The sequence below is a fragment of the Crocodylus porosus genome, unplaced genomic scaffold, assembly GCF_001723895.1.
Source record: "Crocodylus porosus isolate Cpor-Errol unplaced genomic scaffold, CroPor_comp1, whole genome shotgun sequence".
Classification (NCBI taxonomy): domain Eukaryota; kingdom Metazoa; phylum Chordata; order Crocodylia; family Crocodylidae; genus Crocodylus; species Crocodylus porosus.
Window position 1 is genome coordinate 50,255,630 of NW_017728918.1, and position 17,126 is coordinate 50,272,755.

The 17,126-nt window shown below is 39.8% G+C and overlaps 1 protein-coding gene across 1 annotated transcript in view; it reads right to left on the reverse strand.

The window, feature by feature from the left end:
* Positions 1-653: 653 nt before the first annotated feature.
* Positions 654-17,126, reverse strand: part of LOC109311767 (protein eyes shut homolog) — a 144,259-nt gene continuing 127,786 nt past the window's right edge. The window contains exons 5-7 of the mRNA XM_019537598.1: positions 3,093-3,189; positions 2,656-2,763; positions 654-1,054 (exon numbers count right to left, since the gene is read on the reverse strand). Of these exons, the coding sequence (XP_019393143.1) occupies positions 736-1,054; positions 2,656-2,763; positions 3,093-3,189 (524 nt within the window). The 3' untranslated portion in view covers positions 654-735. The remainder of the gene's footprint in view (positions 1,055-2,655; positions 2,764-3,092; positions 3,190-17,126) is intronic.

A 17,126-nucleotide genomic window follows, 5' to 3' on the forward strand; every position in this document is an offset into this window, starting at 1 on the left:
CTAGTCAGAGGGGACCAGCAGGCATTGGGGGAGTCACTGTTCCCCCGAGCACCGCCAGGAGTGACCAGGAATAACGGTCACAAGCTGGCAGAGGGTAGGTTTAGGTTAGATATCAGGAGGTGCTACTTCTCGGTCAGGGCGGCTAGGGTCTGGAACCAACTTCCAAGAAAAGTGGTGCTGGTTCCTACCCTGGGGTTTTTTAAGAGGAGGCTAGATGTAGACCTTGCTGGGGTCGTTTGACCCCAGTACTCTTTCCTGCCATGGCAGGGGGTCAGACTTGATGATCTGCTCAGGTCCCTTCTGACCGTAGAAACTATGAAACTACAAAACCACCTGTTAGATAATTCACCATTACTCCTGTATAACCTTAAAGCTCAATACTAAAGGCAATGATACCAACCATCTAGATTAATGAATTCAAAGTCTCAATAGTTTGAAGATCCTAAAGACAAATTAATTTTGGGGTTTTGGTGGCAATATGCTATATTTCCCATGATCAAGATTTATGTTCAACTATTATAGATACAAAAACGGATAAAACCTATCCATTTTAGCAAAAGAATATTTCAATCTGTCTATAAAATTTACTCTCCACCTGCAATATATTTTTTTGGCTGAATTAAGAAGCCATTGCTTTTTCTTTTGTGCTGTATGACCTTTCTTCTAATGTGCATTAGTTAAATATCTGGATGATTTGAGAAATCATAAATCAAAAATAATGTAAATAGACTTGACTCAAAGTTCCATTTGAATTAATTTGGATTTGTCCCCTAATAAACAGGTGATCTCCTGCACTCCCCTAGGCATAGATGAATGTCTTTGCTTATGCAACAATTCAAAAATGCAGAACAGAGGTGATAACCACCTTCCTTGTGAAAACAGGTTCACATTCAGGGAATGAATTATACCTGTGAATCCAGGGAGGCAAAGACACAGGTAGCCTCCAAGCTTGTTTAAGCAGCTTCCTCCATGTAAGCAAGGCAAAACTTCACACTCGTCTATATCCAGTTCACAGAGTGACCCATAGTATCCAGGTGTGCAATTACAGGAGAATCTCAGGGAAAGGAGAAAAAGATAAAGAGAAATCAATAGAAACAAACAATATGATCTACTGAAGCACTGCAAAGCTTTCCATATGGTTGTTTTTTTAGCTTTGATTCCTTATCACCAACCATGTTAAAATAATCAACAGACTTCACTCATTTCCATGTCTCTGAAGTAAATAGTGTGATTCACAGGTTTTTTTTTAAATTAGTAGAAAAACTGTGCTCAGTAAGTTCAGTGCAAACTAAAAAGAAAGAAAGAATGACTAAAGTTGCGTGTGTGTGTATGTGTATTGATAACTACAATGTCTTAAACCTAAACACAACACACATTTACAAAGAAAAGCTGATTATGTGAAGGTAGAGAATAACAGGATTTCAGTTCAATCGTTGTACCTGACGGCTAATATTCCTGATTCTAAACTATGGACAAGCTGCACCAAAGCCAACTTCATATCCTCACATAGACCATCAGGTATAAGCAGGGATGAATCCAGGTGGGGTTCAGAGGGTTTCACACTTCTTCAAATGTGTACTTCACGCACAATGAACTCTGAGTTCAGTGGCTTCTCAGTATGGCTCCTGCTAGAGTTGTCACTTTCGTGCTGGTCCAGAGCACAAAAAGGACAACATCACTACCACTTGCCCTCACCCTCTTTTCTTCTGCTACCAAATTTGGCAGAATTCAGTTGTAAGCAACTGACACAGTTGGATATGCCTAATCTTATTTTAGTATAGGCAAAATCTGGCCACAAATGGTAATTACTAAATGGCCAAACTAATAACTGAATAATTTATTTGACAGCAGAATCATGTATCCATTTTCACTGAGAATTACCTACACACAGGGTAGGATTCTTAACAATCTGATGCTTATTTCCAACTGTTTAAGAAAATAGTTTCTCTGAACAAATATAGCCTATTGATTAACAAGAAATGGATGCTATTAGTATTCACTGTTTGAGATTTAGCAGTAGGCCAGCTAAACAGCACAAATAAGTAACTCACATTGTTTCTGTTCTTTGATCAGATGATTTAGGGTTTTATTTCTGTGCAGAAATTCTCTATTCCTGTAATAAATGGGCACTTAAATGTCCCTTGCTTATGCAGTGGTGATCTTTTTTTTATAAAATGGGTTATTACTTAAAATTGTATATGAATATATTATAGAAATACCAGTGGCAATGTGTAGGGGGCGCACATGGGTGCCCAGCAGGAGTGCCGGTATCCCCCCCTGCAAGCACTAGCTGGGGAGTGGGGGCATTAGGAGAAGTATCACTGGTACTTCTGGGAGCTCTGCCTGTCCTTCTAGGTTGGCATGATCACTTCCCCCACCCCCCCCATTGTCAAGATCAGCCGCAGGGGGACCCCCGACCAGCTGCCCATGGTAAATGCTAAAAAGAGTCAAACAATATGAATAAGTCTTTCTGCAATGACAATCCTTGTAAATAGCTCCATTGCTGTGTTTTCTGCAAATATTCATATGAAGAAGAATATGACTTTTCACATATATTTGTCACTAATGAACATTGCAAGTACTATCAAAGTTAGTGGGCTGATTTTATACACAAATAAATTTGTAACTGGTTTTCATGAAGCTTTAGTTACTAACCTGTTTATAAGATCTAGGCAGGTTGCATTGTTTTTGCAGGGTCTTGATGAACATTCATTAATGTCCACTTCACACTGTGACCCAGAAAAGCCATGTTGACAGGAACATCTGGCAAATAAAGTGGCACTGGCTGAATGTGACAAACTTTTCCATTTATTATAATTATGAAAGCAACAATGTTTTGGGTTTTTTTAAAAATAGTTTTCCCCAAAATGCTATTAGAATGACTGTCATCATAAAAATGCATTTGGTTTTAGTTTAAGGAAATCAGGGAGTATTATGAAAGTATAATGGATCAAATTGATCAAACAAACAAGCAAACAATTCAGACAAAGTCATGGAACAAAAACAGAGAGGAAAAAATAATTAGAGTATCAACATTAATATTATAATGTCTCTGTCTCATAATACATAGCTTCCGTATTCAAAGTTCTCACCTGTAACTATTAACCCCATCTACACAGAGACCATGGTTCCAGCATGGATGGGAAATGCACTCATCAGTGTCAATTTCACAGTAAGCACCTTCAAATCCTGAAAGATAGATGATAAGAGTACGGATCAGTGAGCTCTACTACATTGCATGAATGTCAGGATCAATGACAACAAAGACCCTGGTGGATGCCATCTAAATGGAACTTGTAACCTCCTAGCATTTTTATCCCTCAGCCTTAACAGGCAATATTTTCCCTTAGGTAATATAACACGTTTAATTATACTTTAATGCACACAGAGTACTTGTATGCAAAAAATGAGTACCAAAATGTACCGGGGAAATGTAGCCTATTTTAAAAGTTTGAAAATGCTTTATCAGGAAGTGAAGGAGTATCTCTAAATGTTAAAAAAACCCAACAGATCCATGTTGAATACATAGTTATTTTAAATTAATCTTGCAGAGATCATATTTATTCAAAACAATCAGTAGATGAGGAAAAACATGTAATTGGTTTCAACACTGAAATGCATCAAAGAAAGCAGTTCATTGTAATTCTTATCTGCATAACTCACCCATGCCCATGAGAAAAGAGAATATATAGAGTGATACACAAGAAAGTTCATTTACTGAAACATGCCGAATCTTAACATTCCAGCATAAAATAATAATTTTGTTAAATACAAAAACTTGTTAAAATGATACAGGAAAAGCTGTAAACATGCAAAGACAGTTTTCCCAATGACTGACATTGAAGTGTCGCTCTACACATAACACAACTTTCTCTGTCTAGGTTCTAAGCCCAGGGAAGTGAAGGGGGACCTTTCCACTGAGTTTTGAAGGGTTTGAAAAACACCCCTAAGAAATGCCTTTCAGGCAAAATTTTAACAAAACTTTACAAATTTTATGATGTTTCTCAAGCTGGGATGCCTGCTTGGGATCAGCTTTGTCTGATCTCTGCAACTGCCCTTAAAGTAAGCCCAGGTATATCTACTAGAGCAGCGGAGGAACCCTGGCTCCTTCCTACTCTGCTATTCAGGCCTTTTGTTCCTAATCCACCCTAGTTGTTCTACAGCTCTGCCACAGAAGCTAGATTTTACTCCAGCTCCTAAAAGAGAGTCTTTATGTCTTGTTGGGGAGAACAAGTGCAACCTGAAGTTCCAAACAGCAAAGCAGTCTCTTCAGTAAAGGTGTTTATTTTGGCAAAGGCCACAGAGGAAAAAGGTCCTACTCCCTGCAAGGAATTAAGCAGTCCCTCTGTCCCGAGTCCATGCTGCACAGCACTGAGCATTTAAAAAATAACTCAGTTTTCTTTCTTTAGTCTACCCAGAGCCCCAAAGCTGTTCCTTGGTTTCTCTTTCTAGACTGTATTCCTACCCAGAGAACACCCAACTTGTTCGTCCTTGTTGAATCTATTGTAATGTTTATTTCTCTCTCCTCCTGGGTGTTACCTAAAATCCCCACTTTTTTTGAAGTGTCAACAAAGCTATTCAAGTCTCAGGCTTTTCTATACCTTTAACCCACTCTTTCTTCATGTACTAGCTTTATAGGTTGTTGATAGTCCCTTAATATGAGGATGACAGTCTTCCAGTGAATGGGAAAGTCATCAGTGAATCACTGGATGACTGAGGAGGCTGATCCCAGATCCACACATTTGATTACAGACTTAGCAAATAATTCCAGGAGGGAGGAGTAAATCCTGGTGATGCCAGGTCGCAGCTCTTTTACTTTCTCTCTTTTGTCTCTCCTCCCTCACGGCGAGATGAGTTTGCTCAAAATTATTGATGATCTGTTGTATACCACCATATCATCAGGGATGATTCAGTGTTTGAGTCTTCCAGGTATTGACATTAATATGGGAGTATAAGACCCCTGCTCGGGGCAGGTTGTCAGGCATTGTTATGGCTTGCTTTGCCCAATGCAGCTGGTGTTGTATAAATATGGCTTCAATGCTGGTGGTATGGTCTTGAACCAGAACACTGGTATTAGTTCTTCAGTCCTTCCAGTTCATATGGAGACTTTTCTGAACTTGTTGCTGATGGAAAAGTACCTAAACTTTCAGGTGTTTCCCATATGTTGTCCAACTTTGACACCTATACAAAAGTGGGGATGATGAGAGCCTGGTACATGAGAAGTTTGGTTTGAGTTCTGATATAATGATCAGCAAAGACATGATTTCAGAGATGTCCAAAGGCAATATTGGCAGCTTTTATCCAGTGTTAAATATTGTCCCCTATGTTTACTATTTGGGAAAGTAAGTAACCAGGTAGGGGAAATGTTCCACATCCTCCAAGGATTGCTCTATACTTATAAAGTAGAGAAGCTTGCTTTGATGTTCTTCAAGGCTTTGTGTTAAACTGGTGGATATGAAAGATAATTCTGAATAGATTGTGTAGAATGACTTTGATGAAATTGTCTCCAACACTGAAATCTCACTTCGGGAGCTCTTGAAGGTACTCGTTCCAGCATGCGTAGATGTTGGAGCTGTCTTTAAGGAGTGTTCCATCCTTGAACCTCAGAGGGACAGCTCCCTGTGCGCTTGCCCAATAGATAGCTTTGGTTGCTCTGAAGAAACTACGCATGCCATTACTATAAGCACACTTTTAAATCTCTTTTGCCATGTCTTCCCACAACTTGTTCTTCCACTTTCAAATTTTCCTCTGGGTCTTGGCTAAAATGTGGTGATAAGTGCCTTGCTTTTTGCAACTGATGTTATTCTGCCAAGCTTTGAAGGCTCTCCTTTTTCTGTCATTGAGCTCTATCATTTTTATAGAACCCGTCCTGATGTTTCTTTGTGGAGAAGTCTAGGGATTCTTAGCACACCTCATGGATTCATTTCCTGAGACTCTCCTAGTGATCAATGATGTCAAGATAATCAAGGAGTTTAGAGTTTCTCGCTGAGAAACTTCTGGAGATGGTTGCTTTTACCAGGGTCTCCCCTATGGCTGGGAGCTATCAACTGCATGAAACCTTTGGGGATCATGGCTGCAAGTGCAATCGTGTGAATCACACATTAGATCCCAATGCACCTTTAGCTTTAATATGTTTCCATATTCTAAAGCTAGTATTGTGCACTGTTATGGCAAGTAAGAACTGAGCATCCTCCCTGAGTCTACATAGTTTTTAGACCTGTGTGAAGTGGCTACTATTCATTTCAGATTCAGATTCAGCTGATTTGGGGGACAGTAATTCAATTCAGTGATTCAAATCACTGTCCTGATTCGATCCAGCTGAATCTGATTTGGACATTCAGCTGCTGCCAAATCTCCAAATCAGCCAGCCCAGGCCCATCCCCCATCCACTCTCCCAGCCAGGGGAAGGTTGCCCTGCCCACCCCAGCTCCCCGCTCTTTGGAACAAAAGCCCCAACTCAGTGGGTGCTACTGGGTGGGGTGTGATCCCTGCTGCCTCCCACTGCATGAGGGGGCTCTCCGTGAGACCCCGACCCCCCCCCACTCTCCCAGCTCCCCATGGGTGCCCTGCCCAGGCCAGCTCTGGCCCTTTAAGAAAAAAAAAAGAAAAAAAAACCCAGACTGACCACTCCTGCTGGCAGGGGAGAGGGAAACCCCTGATGCCCCCCCCATTGTCTCATGCCACATGAGGGGCTCTGCACAAGCCTCCCAAAGCCCTGAGGCTGTACCAGGAGCAGTGAGTCCTGGGGCTTGATTTGGTTGGGTTTTTTTTTAAGGGCTGGAGCTGGCCCAGGTGAGGCACCCATGGGGAGGCTGTAGGAGTGGGGGGGGGGTGGTCAGGGAGCTCATGCCAGAGCCCCCCCATGCAGTGTGGTAGGAAGTGGGGATTGCTCCCCCTGCCTGGCAGCATCTGGTGAATACCGTGGCTTTTTTTTAAAGTACTGAGCTGAAGAAGGCAAGGCAGCCATGGGGAGGCTGGGGGAGTCAGAGAGGTTGAGGGGGCTGGCAGGGGTCCCACCATGGTCCCCTCCCTACTCCTCCAGTCCCCACTCCACTGCCCCTAGTATTTACCAGCTCACAGTCAGCTGCAGCTCCATGCTGCAGCCACCGGGGACTCCCTGAATCACCAAAGCTCTTCTAATCTTTTCTAAAGAATCAGAGAGCTTTGAATCAATTCAGACCTTTTAATTGGTCTCCTGACTTGATTCAGATTCAGCGATTCGGCCACCAAATTGGGCCAAATCTCCTTCAAATTGAATCACCACCCGAAGCTTCTCACAGTCCTAAGAGTTTTAGAAATAATCTGGGCCAATCAAGACAGGAGCTTGTCTAACAACTGCTTTCTCTTGTACAAACTAAATCATGTTATGATTTTTAACATATACTGCATCATCACACCAACATTTGAAGTTGTTAACATGTTGTCCTCATTATAATACCAAATACACTACTATGAAGTAACACAGTCATGCCACAAATTGCTCCTATATACACGGAATTATAGGTCTATAACTCAATCTTTATATTGTCCATATATCTTCCCCATATAAACCTTTCAAGAGCTGAGTCTGTATATTTCAGTTTATATTGTAATGACTCTATTATATTGCTCAAACTGTGCCATTATAATCAAAGATTCATGGTGTAACAGCACTAACATGCATGACCATTGACATTAGATTGACTGTCAGCTATTATGGTGACAATCAAATTGCATAAGAGTATCATTATATCAGAAATTTCATTAAAACAGTTATGAAAAAATAACTAGTGGAATTCAAATGACTGTTATTGCCCAAAATGTGAGGAATGTTTTGTTTGACACTACACTAAATGTCAATGTTGGTCTAAAAGCAGTAGATAGATTTAAAAAAAATAATAGCACTATTATAGCAATGCTTTCCATTTATATCGGTCTGAAAATATAAAAGCTTTTCAAAAAGTGCTTGGGGTAGCATTAGCTGATTTTTACAGATGGAGAAGCTCAAGTACCAACAAGTTAAGTGGTTTGACTAAGGCCATAGAATCATAGGCAGAGTTCTGAATGAAACCCAGCTCAGCTGAATCCCTACATTAATGATATCCATCACAACATATGAACTGTGAGTTGCCAGACTGCTGAATTTTGATTTAGTCCATATATCTTTGGCCATAATTCTTTGGCCTGATCTTGTGCTGTGCCTTTTATGTGTTTTTGGTTTTTCCCCGTAGAATTTTGGTATTTCTTCATGTCACCACATTTTTTATGTTTAATTGATCCACCCTTAAAAGGGACTTTTGAATTTTGGGGTAAATGAAATGTGGAGGCTTGAGCCCTTCTATGTTATTTTTACTTGGCCAGTAGGGGGTGGGAGGGGAGGTTGAAGATCATAAAATAGGGTTTGGCTTGAGGAATTTACAGTTCATTAATATTAAGAATGTATAATTTATTAATTTTGAAGTAGAGTTCAGTAGTTTTGTTGAATAATGTGATGGGTTATATCAGGTACTTTGTAGTAATTGACAATAAGCTGTTCTTCATGAACTGTTCTTTGGTATATGGTGCCCCAGTGACACTAAACAGCAAAAGAAAAGGTGGCAACATGTTTCTTTACCTAAGGTTCAGCTGATGAATCAGAAGAACATGCCAAACCTGTGAGAATAGGACCCAGAGGAGTGTCTATGGCCAACTTTCTCTTTTGTGATTTTTTTCTTTATTCATTATGTTTGACATTTCAGACTGAGCTTTCTTACAGACTAGCAGCTTCTGTGAATGGGCTGGGGAAATGAGACTTCACTGAAAAGCAGTACACAGAAAAAGAAAGTAAACGTGTATAACATATTAAATAACTCCAATAAGTAATGGCAACCTATTAAAGGGAATAGAGTAAGTTATTCAATCCAGTTCACCTCAGCCTTCCTCACCCATTGAAGACGCTCTGCAGTCTCTTCTGTGTTAATTGATGTTGAGCTCTGTAAACATAATACTAAACTTAGGCTCAAATCTACTCATATCCTTCCCACTCTTCCCAATTCTATTAGCTATGAGCTCTGTAATTTAAGATCATATGCAGCTCTAAAATTCCCACTTTTTCCTAAACCCAGAGCAAAACATAAGGACCTTAAAAGCAAACCAAAGTAGTATAAATACTGTATATGTTATTTTATTAATCATATTATACAACATAGAAACACTTAGGTTTGGTTTGCTTCTTCATGTCTCCAGTCCAACCTTTCCGTATGGTCTGCTCCCAATATTCTGCATAAGCCACTGCTTCTGGTGTTGCCAGGTCTTGTGGGGTGCATTGTGGTGCTACAGGGCATCCCAGGAGATGATGCCTGGTTTGCTTTTCCTAACAAACACATTGGTCAGTCACATAGAGGCCCCATGATTTCAGGAGTAAGTTGTATCTGATGACACCCGCTCTCAATCTGTTCAGGCTCTGCCATGTATGCCATTTGTAGTTGGAACCTGATGCTAACGCCTCTAATTCCTCCTTGGCTCCATTGAACAGTTTTGCCACCTAATTTTGCCTGTTCTTTTTGCCAGAGGGTACTTCTGTCTGATTCTGGTGATGTAGTCAATGGTTTGATAGAGGTCCTATTTCTTGATAAGAGACAATGGTGCTCTGGTTAATGTCCATATAGTGGGTGACAGTCGTCTGACTCTTGTACCTGCCAGTCAGTGTTGCTTGCTACTTCCCTCCTGATGTAAGGGGGCAATATGCCAGATAATGAATATAGGCAGGCAACAGGAGTGGGTTTTAGGCAGCCTGCTATAATTCTGCATGTATCATTTAGGATGGTGTCAATATGTGTACCAAACACCAGCTTAGGTTTGGTTACAAAATACCACCAGATGGCCACTGTTGTAATCTATCATTTAGTTAAAGTCAGATCCTTCCCACATTGAATTAAATGAACCTAAGCATTCATACTTCAGTAAATGGCAAGGTAAAAGTCAATCCTATTTTTTGTAACCATATATATTAAGAGGAAAAGGGAGGAAGTATTGAATTGTTGAAGTAAATTATTTTTTTCTTCAAAACAAATTTTTAATGAAAATTTTAGAGTAAATTTCAGCAACATTAGCACTCATGCAAAAAAAAAATGGTGTTTAACATAGAAGTATAAAGCAATGAGCAATATTATTTTAATTGCCTGCGCAGGAACCTTGTGGTAAAGGCAAGAATAGAATACAAATCACCAAATTCATGCAAGTATATTACTTATAAAAAATTCCATTTTCATCCTGGAACTGCCTGACTCATTCATTTGTTCCAAATTTTGAGACAAAATAGGCAGAGTCATAGAGCTGAGTCACCTTGCTTTACTTTATGTTGGGTATAATTTCTGTACATCTATGCTAACATCTTTTTATTAAGTAAGCACAGGGCAAGTCTGAATTAGAACTAATGTTACAAGACTTTTTTTTTTTAATTCTGACAAATCTTCTTTGAGAACATTGTGAAAACAGAGCAACAGAATATTATATGCATCCCCAGTAAGCAGGGGAGTTCAAATTCCATATTAATTTTTTCCTTTAAAATACACCAGAATGTTGGAATTAAAATAATGTTTGTAAACTATATTTCCTAAGAGTAACATCAGAAAGACACACAATGATATTTCACTGAAACATGAGCAAATATAACATTGAAAAGAAATCACTGAACCTTGAGGATAAAGTATTTTTAGGTTAATTTAATTGTGTCATAGGGTGCTCTTTAGTGGGGTGCTTCCTCGGGATCACTGCAGCCTTATTGGGTCTCTGAGAGAGTCCTCAAAAGCCGCAGGGGTAGGGTGGCCAACACAGAGGACAGTCTAGTTGTCCTCTGTCATCTATCGATAAGAAACCGGATGCCTTTATATCCTCTATTTTTCTCTTGAAGAGAAGCCCATGTTCTTTCCTACTCTGACACCCTGGGCTTTCACTACATCGCACTCCTTGGAAATCATTACTCAAGCAGCTGGCATCCAGTTCCCCTTCTGAAAGAGCTTTATCTCCTGTTGGGGATGAAGCTCCTAAAGTTCAGCACAATCTAAAGTTCCAAGCAGCGAACAGACAGCTCTGCTTCAATAATACCATTTCTTGGGGCAAAGGACGCTCAGGGAGAGGTTTTCTGCCTCCCTTCAAAAGGTTAAGCAGCCCTTTGTCCTGAATACAGCCAACACAGTCCAGAGCACCCTCCAAAGATTACTCTGTTGTTCTTTGTTTAGTCTCTCCAGGCCCCTGAGCCCTGAAAGCTCCTCTTGGGCTCTGACTCTTTAGACTCTCCTGTTCCAAGTAGCTGACACTAGGCTTGTTCACATTGTTCACTCCTCTACGTTGTGATGCTCATCTCATTTAGCTTCTCTGCAGCTGTCACATCTGTCATGACTCATTTTTGGTATTAGATAACATATAGTAACCACAGTTCATATATATATTTTTAACTGAACTGCTTGTACTAGTGATACATTATAACAAATCAGCATATAAGAAATTAAACTAGCAATTACTGTCAAAAGTAACAAGGATCCAATCAGGTAGTCAGCAACATTTTTCTGTGGGAATGGGGGCCAAAATGACCTAGATTGGGTTGGAGAAGGTGGGCATTTAGGACTGAGCCACTGCCACTGCTTGTCTCCACTGCTCCCTACTGCTCTGCTGCAGTTTGACACAGCAAGAGCCTGACTGGTACACCAGTGGCAGAGCTTCCTCTCCACTGGATCTCCAGGCATCTGACTACGGTATGATGCAGGGACAAACCCTTGCAGCCAAATGCTGCCAAAGTTATGAACCATGACCTGATCCCAAGGCTCCATGGGCCTGATGCAACCTATCAGCATAGGTTGCCAGCCCTTTCTATAGTGCATTAAATACAGATAAATGTATTGCTGCAAGTTTAAACAGTAGATGCCAACCCTTGCAAGTTTCTAGATTATTTAATGTGGTCTACGAAAAAGAGGAAAAGAGTATCAAAAAACACCCTATCTCCTGTTTAACATTTTAAATTTTTTTCTGTTCAAATTCATAATTGTAAATTAACACAATCAGTTGCAAATGTTATCAGTAGCTAACTAGCATTCGTTCAATACATTTTACAATATATATTGTATCTCCAAAACTAATTTATATATAGTGTTCTGAGCACAGTTCATTTATTTAAGTTACAAAACAGAACCATTTTTATTTTAAGGAAACTATTTTGTAAAGCGGCACATTAATTGAAAGCTTGGAAATATGCATCTTGCTATAATGTATTGTTCCCATAATGATATCTAGTAGCCTGTGTACTAAAGTAATAGGCACATTTAAATGCAACTACTTGCTGCCTTTGGTACTGCAAATTAGTCAGGCTTCGAATCTAAATTGTAAATCAATAGCACATGTAAATGATGGGTTGTAGCTATCCAGCAGAATACTTTACAAGGTGTCTTTTTCACATTTCATAGCTAACCAAGACATTATTTAGAGGAGACCTTTTCATTTTTGACCTTGCTACTTTTTATGTGGGAAAAACAAAACTATCATTTGAAGGTAATACAACCTCGTAAACTTCCAAATAAAAATATTAGTCTGATCAATAGCAAAGAGAAAATGACTTGTGTTGCTGCCTGCAAATAAGGAATAGCATTTAGAAACCTGTTTAAAATGGCCAGTTCTGGTCTTCTGAAAAATTATCTTATAAGTAGTGACAAACTCAGAGGACCTTTACTACTTGGACTTTTCTCAAATGACTAATACAAAGACAAGACAAATGGTAAAAAATAAATTGAGAAATAAATGGGTATTATTTGTCAGCCATGTCATATTCCATTTTTTTAATAAGAAATGGTTTGAGAAATGGAAATATGCTGTGAATAGAGTCCCAAGGCTACCATGACATTATTCTCAGACTTGATCTTTTCTGACAAAATAATTTCATGCATATTTCTGTCTGCTTCTGCCAAAAACATAAAACACAGCATTTGATTGAAAAAAAAATGATTTTTTTTCAATCTTGTGGTTCAAAACTGAAAACTGGTTTTTGAGGTGTGATTCTCAGAAACAGACACTCAGAAATATTAACAGTTTGCAAAGCAACAGGCTAAAACTCAAAGCTTTTCAAAATGTTAAGGTGGGGAGGAAGGTGAACAAGGAAAATTAGAGACAATTATATATATTTGTATGTAATGTGTAGGAAACCATTGATCCTCCAGATCCTGTAAGACTTCTGGTCAGGTGCTTGATGAATTTATTTATAAGAAATCCGGTGACCACCACACCAAGATCTTTGATGCATATGCCTAAGCAAAAGTATGGAGGAATGAAGGTAGCCCAAGACCTACCATCCCTGCTTTAGACCACCGAGACAGAATCCAAAGGCCAGACGGAGTTGAAAGGTTCAGTGCCTTGATGAATGTAGCTTCTGGTACAGAGCAATAGTTAAGAACTGTTACTGACCGCCTAACACCTCAGCAAGGGCACATTTCATTCAGGGTAATGTCCTTTAGCCTCTTTCCAACCAAAAAGTACCCAGAAGGCAATAGAGGCTAGGGTTTTGAGGTGTCCTATACTCACCTTACTTTGGAGGTTGCAACACTGTGGTATTTTATAGGGGCTATCCCACCAGAAGTAGCTTCACCACATTCCCATCAGGCTCTGCAGTCAGATGCAGTTTATGGTCACATCCAGGATCAATATATAATGTGATTGTGCAGATATATAAATATAGTTATATATGTATATAATATAGCTAAGGTGTTATAGAGTTGACAGAACTGGGAAGTGATTTTAAAAATAAGATGGATATGATTACCTATAAAAATTTTTTTTTTTTATTACAAAAAACCTGCACCATTGCATATTATATTAAGCAACATTTCTAATTCCCAAGTCTTAGATATTGTTTTCTGTTAAATTCTCTCAGTTATGTAATGTTACATCATGAACTGAGCATCAAATACTACTTTTGGACCTATTGGCCAAGTACAGACAGTCAAAAACCCTGAGGATGAATTGATTCAATCTTTGCAGGTTAGTCTAAGCTAACTGAACATCTTATTAGCTTCAAATATTATGCTTTCAGGTATAATGGGTTTTCAGATCTGGTCATGGGGTTTTGGCTGTAGAATCCAACTGCCACTTCTGAGTGGAGGACTGAGAGGCCAAAGAAAAGAAAATCCCGGAAGTCTATGCAGCAATGGTGGTATTGCCATATCTTGCAATGTTATCATAACAGTAGAAAATTCTAGCCCCAGATACCTGCTCCCAGGTCTTTTTATCTATCTGTACTCAGCAGTCGTTGGATTAAAACTAAACAAACAAGCAATAAACCTGTCAAGGGAAGGAATGCTGGACTCTTTTCATCTCTGGGTTACAAGACGTACTGTATTTTGTAGGACATGATAGATATGGATTTGAATCTCCTTATACTAATGGAGTCCAGAACCTGGGTCTCCCACTTCATGGTGGGTACTCTCACCAGTTGACTCCAGGGTAAATATAGACACTATCACCACTGTATTTCAATCAGGTAAGACTGGGTGTTCTGCTTTGCACCAAACTAAATGGTTCTGTAGGTTGTTGGCAAACTCTGAGAACACCTAACTCGTTAGGTTTCTCAAAGGACTTTTCAGACCAAAGTTTTTTGGTATTTTTCAGACCAAAATAGAGACACTAAACAATTTAAATACTTAAATGATTTTCTTGCTGTTGAAGCAGGCATGAGCTATTTTTTTTCTCCCTGTGATTGAAGTACCTAGTTAAGCTGAGTTAATTTAAATCATCAACTCTCTCTACAAGCAAGATAGCCAAATAGAACAAAGGACAAAAGAAGTCACTTTAAATCTGAAGTCTGGCAAAAACTCTTTTTTGCTCCTGTCATGTTGAAACAGCTTAGGTGTTCTGTCATTGGCCTCCAAGGCCTCTGCTTGGCTGTGTGGGGTTGGAGCAGCAGGAGCATACCCTGTCCCTTAATTAAAAGAGGCAACTCCTATGTGTGGCCAGGGAGCCCTATGACTGAAAGGGGGCAGGGCTTTAAGACATATAAACCCAGAGCGTGAGCCAGAGTGGACAGTCACAGCTTCTATGCTGCAGGGAGAGGTGGTCTCCAGGGCAGCTGGTTTCAAGAAGCAGGCTCATGGACACCCATAAAAGTGAGCCTAACATTATGAATTATTAGGGTAGGATATTGAACCAGAACAGGAAGGAGTTGGTGGAAGAAATTTGCTGATATTTCTCTGATATGGATGCTAATGTTTGTATGCTACTGGTGGACCAGGTGTGGCTGATAGGGATGGTTTGGATGCCACAGAGGTGCTGCAGGGGCACCCAGCATAATGTCCTTCCAGGGTCAAAGAACCTGGTGGACTACATGGGGCAATAGCCCAGATGCTTTAGTGGCAGGCAGCAGTAGCCCTGCACAGTTAGGTGGCCCAGGAAGCTGAGCCCAGCTGAAAGGCCAGAGGCTGGCATATGGGAAGTCAGCAGCCTTGGCCTGAGTCAGAGATGCCAGGGGAGCTGAGCTGAACCAAGAACAGTTTTGCCCTGAATCAGGGATGCTGGTGGGCAGGGACAAAGCACAAGACAGGGCCAAGGGACCTGGAGACTGGAGACACAGAGAGGGTTGAGAGAGCACGGCCCAAATCAGTGGGCCAAGGCTGGAAGTCTGCAGCTAGAATAAAGGGAGCTGAGGCCTCTCTACAAGAAAAATAAATTGTGAACAGAGTAACATCTGCGAGGCATGGGTGTGATTATGGGTGTGACTATGGGGATGGCTGGAAGTCATGATTATTGTCCTTAAGGCATCACTGGGATTGTCTTAAAGGGGAAATCCACCCTGTAGAGTTTGAGACAAAGAAGTCTGGAGGACCATATACTTACAAAGGACACATAGGAAGAGTCTACCTCAGCCTCTGGAGACATATCCAGTTAAAAGTCTCAAAGATCAAGTCATGACAGGTGAGGGATGGGAGGTAAAGAGAGACAAGGGCATGTGGACAGGAAGGTATGACCAGTAGGGGGTGTCAGATATTGAGCAGATTGCCTGAGCCTATCACTGGTCCTCTTCCAAGTGTAGACCACATGGGAAATACACGATCTCTGCCAAAAGCTTTTCATCAAGGGATAAACAAAAAGAGATTGTAACTGAAATATTAACTGTTTATTGTGTTTTTATTTCATCAAAGCACTGAACCTTTCAACTCCGTCTGGCCTTTGGATTCTGTCTCGGTGGTCTAAAGCAGGGATGGTAGGTCTTGAGCTACCTTCACTCCTCCATACTTTTGCCTAGGAATATGCATCAAAGATCTTGGTGTGGTGGTCACCGGATTTCTTATAAATAAATTCATCAAGCACCTGACCAGAAGTCTTACAGGATCTGGAGGATCAATGGTTTCCTACACATTACATACAAATATATATAATTGTCACTATTTTCCTTGTTCACCTTCCTCCCCACCTTAACATTTTGAAAAGCTTTGAGTTTTAGCCTGTTGTTTTGCAAACTGTTAATATTTCTGAGTGTCTGTTTCTGAGAATCACACCTCAAAAACCAGTTTCCAGTTTTGAACCACAAGACTGAAAAAAAATCATTTTTTTTCAATCAAATGCTGTGTTTTATGTTTTTGGCAGAAGCAGACAGAAATATGCATGAAATTATTTTGTCAGAAAAGATCAAGTGTTTTTATTTGCTTCACAGTTAGTAATTGTGATAATTTAGCTTTGTATTAATACTGACATTTTTTAAGGGCAAGAAGATCCAGATGAATAAAATACAGGGAGTTGCATCCCTGAAGGGGTATTAAGAGAGGCACATATTAAGATTTATATGTTATTGATTATTTCTCTAAACTATAACATTTTAGTATCAAATCATTTTATTTTAAATACTCGGGCTGTTTTAACACCATCTAATATGTCCCAAACAATTTCTTCAGGTATTTCAATAATCTTCCTGATCCTTGCTTACCTAAGTGCTTTCCTTTTTAGGTAAGTCCTTACCATTGACAGACTACTTATTCTTATAGTGTAAAACAAAGCCAATTTGAATTACATTGTCCTCTTGTATCTGTTTTTTTTTCACTGGTTTCTCACACAGTTCTCAGTATCTTGAACTAATGGTTATGACTTCCATAAGATTTTGCTTTCATACAAAATCATTTCATAGATTTCATAGACAT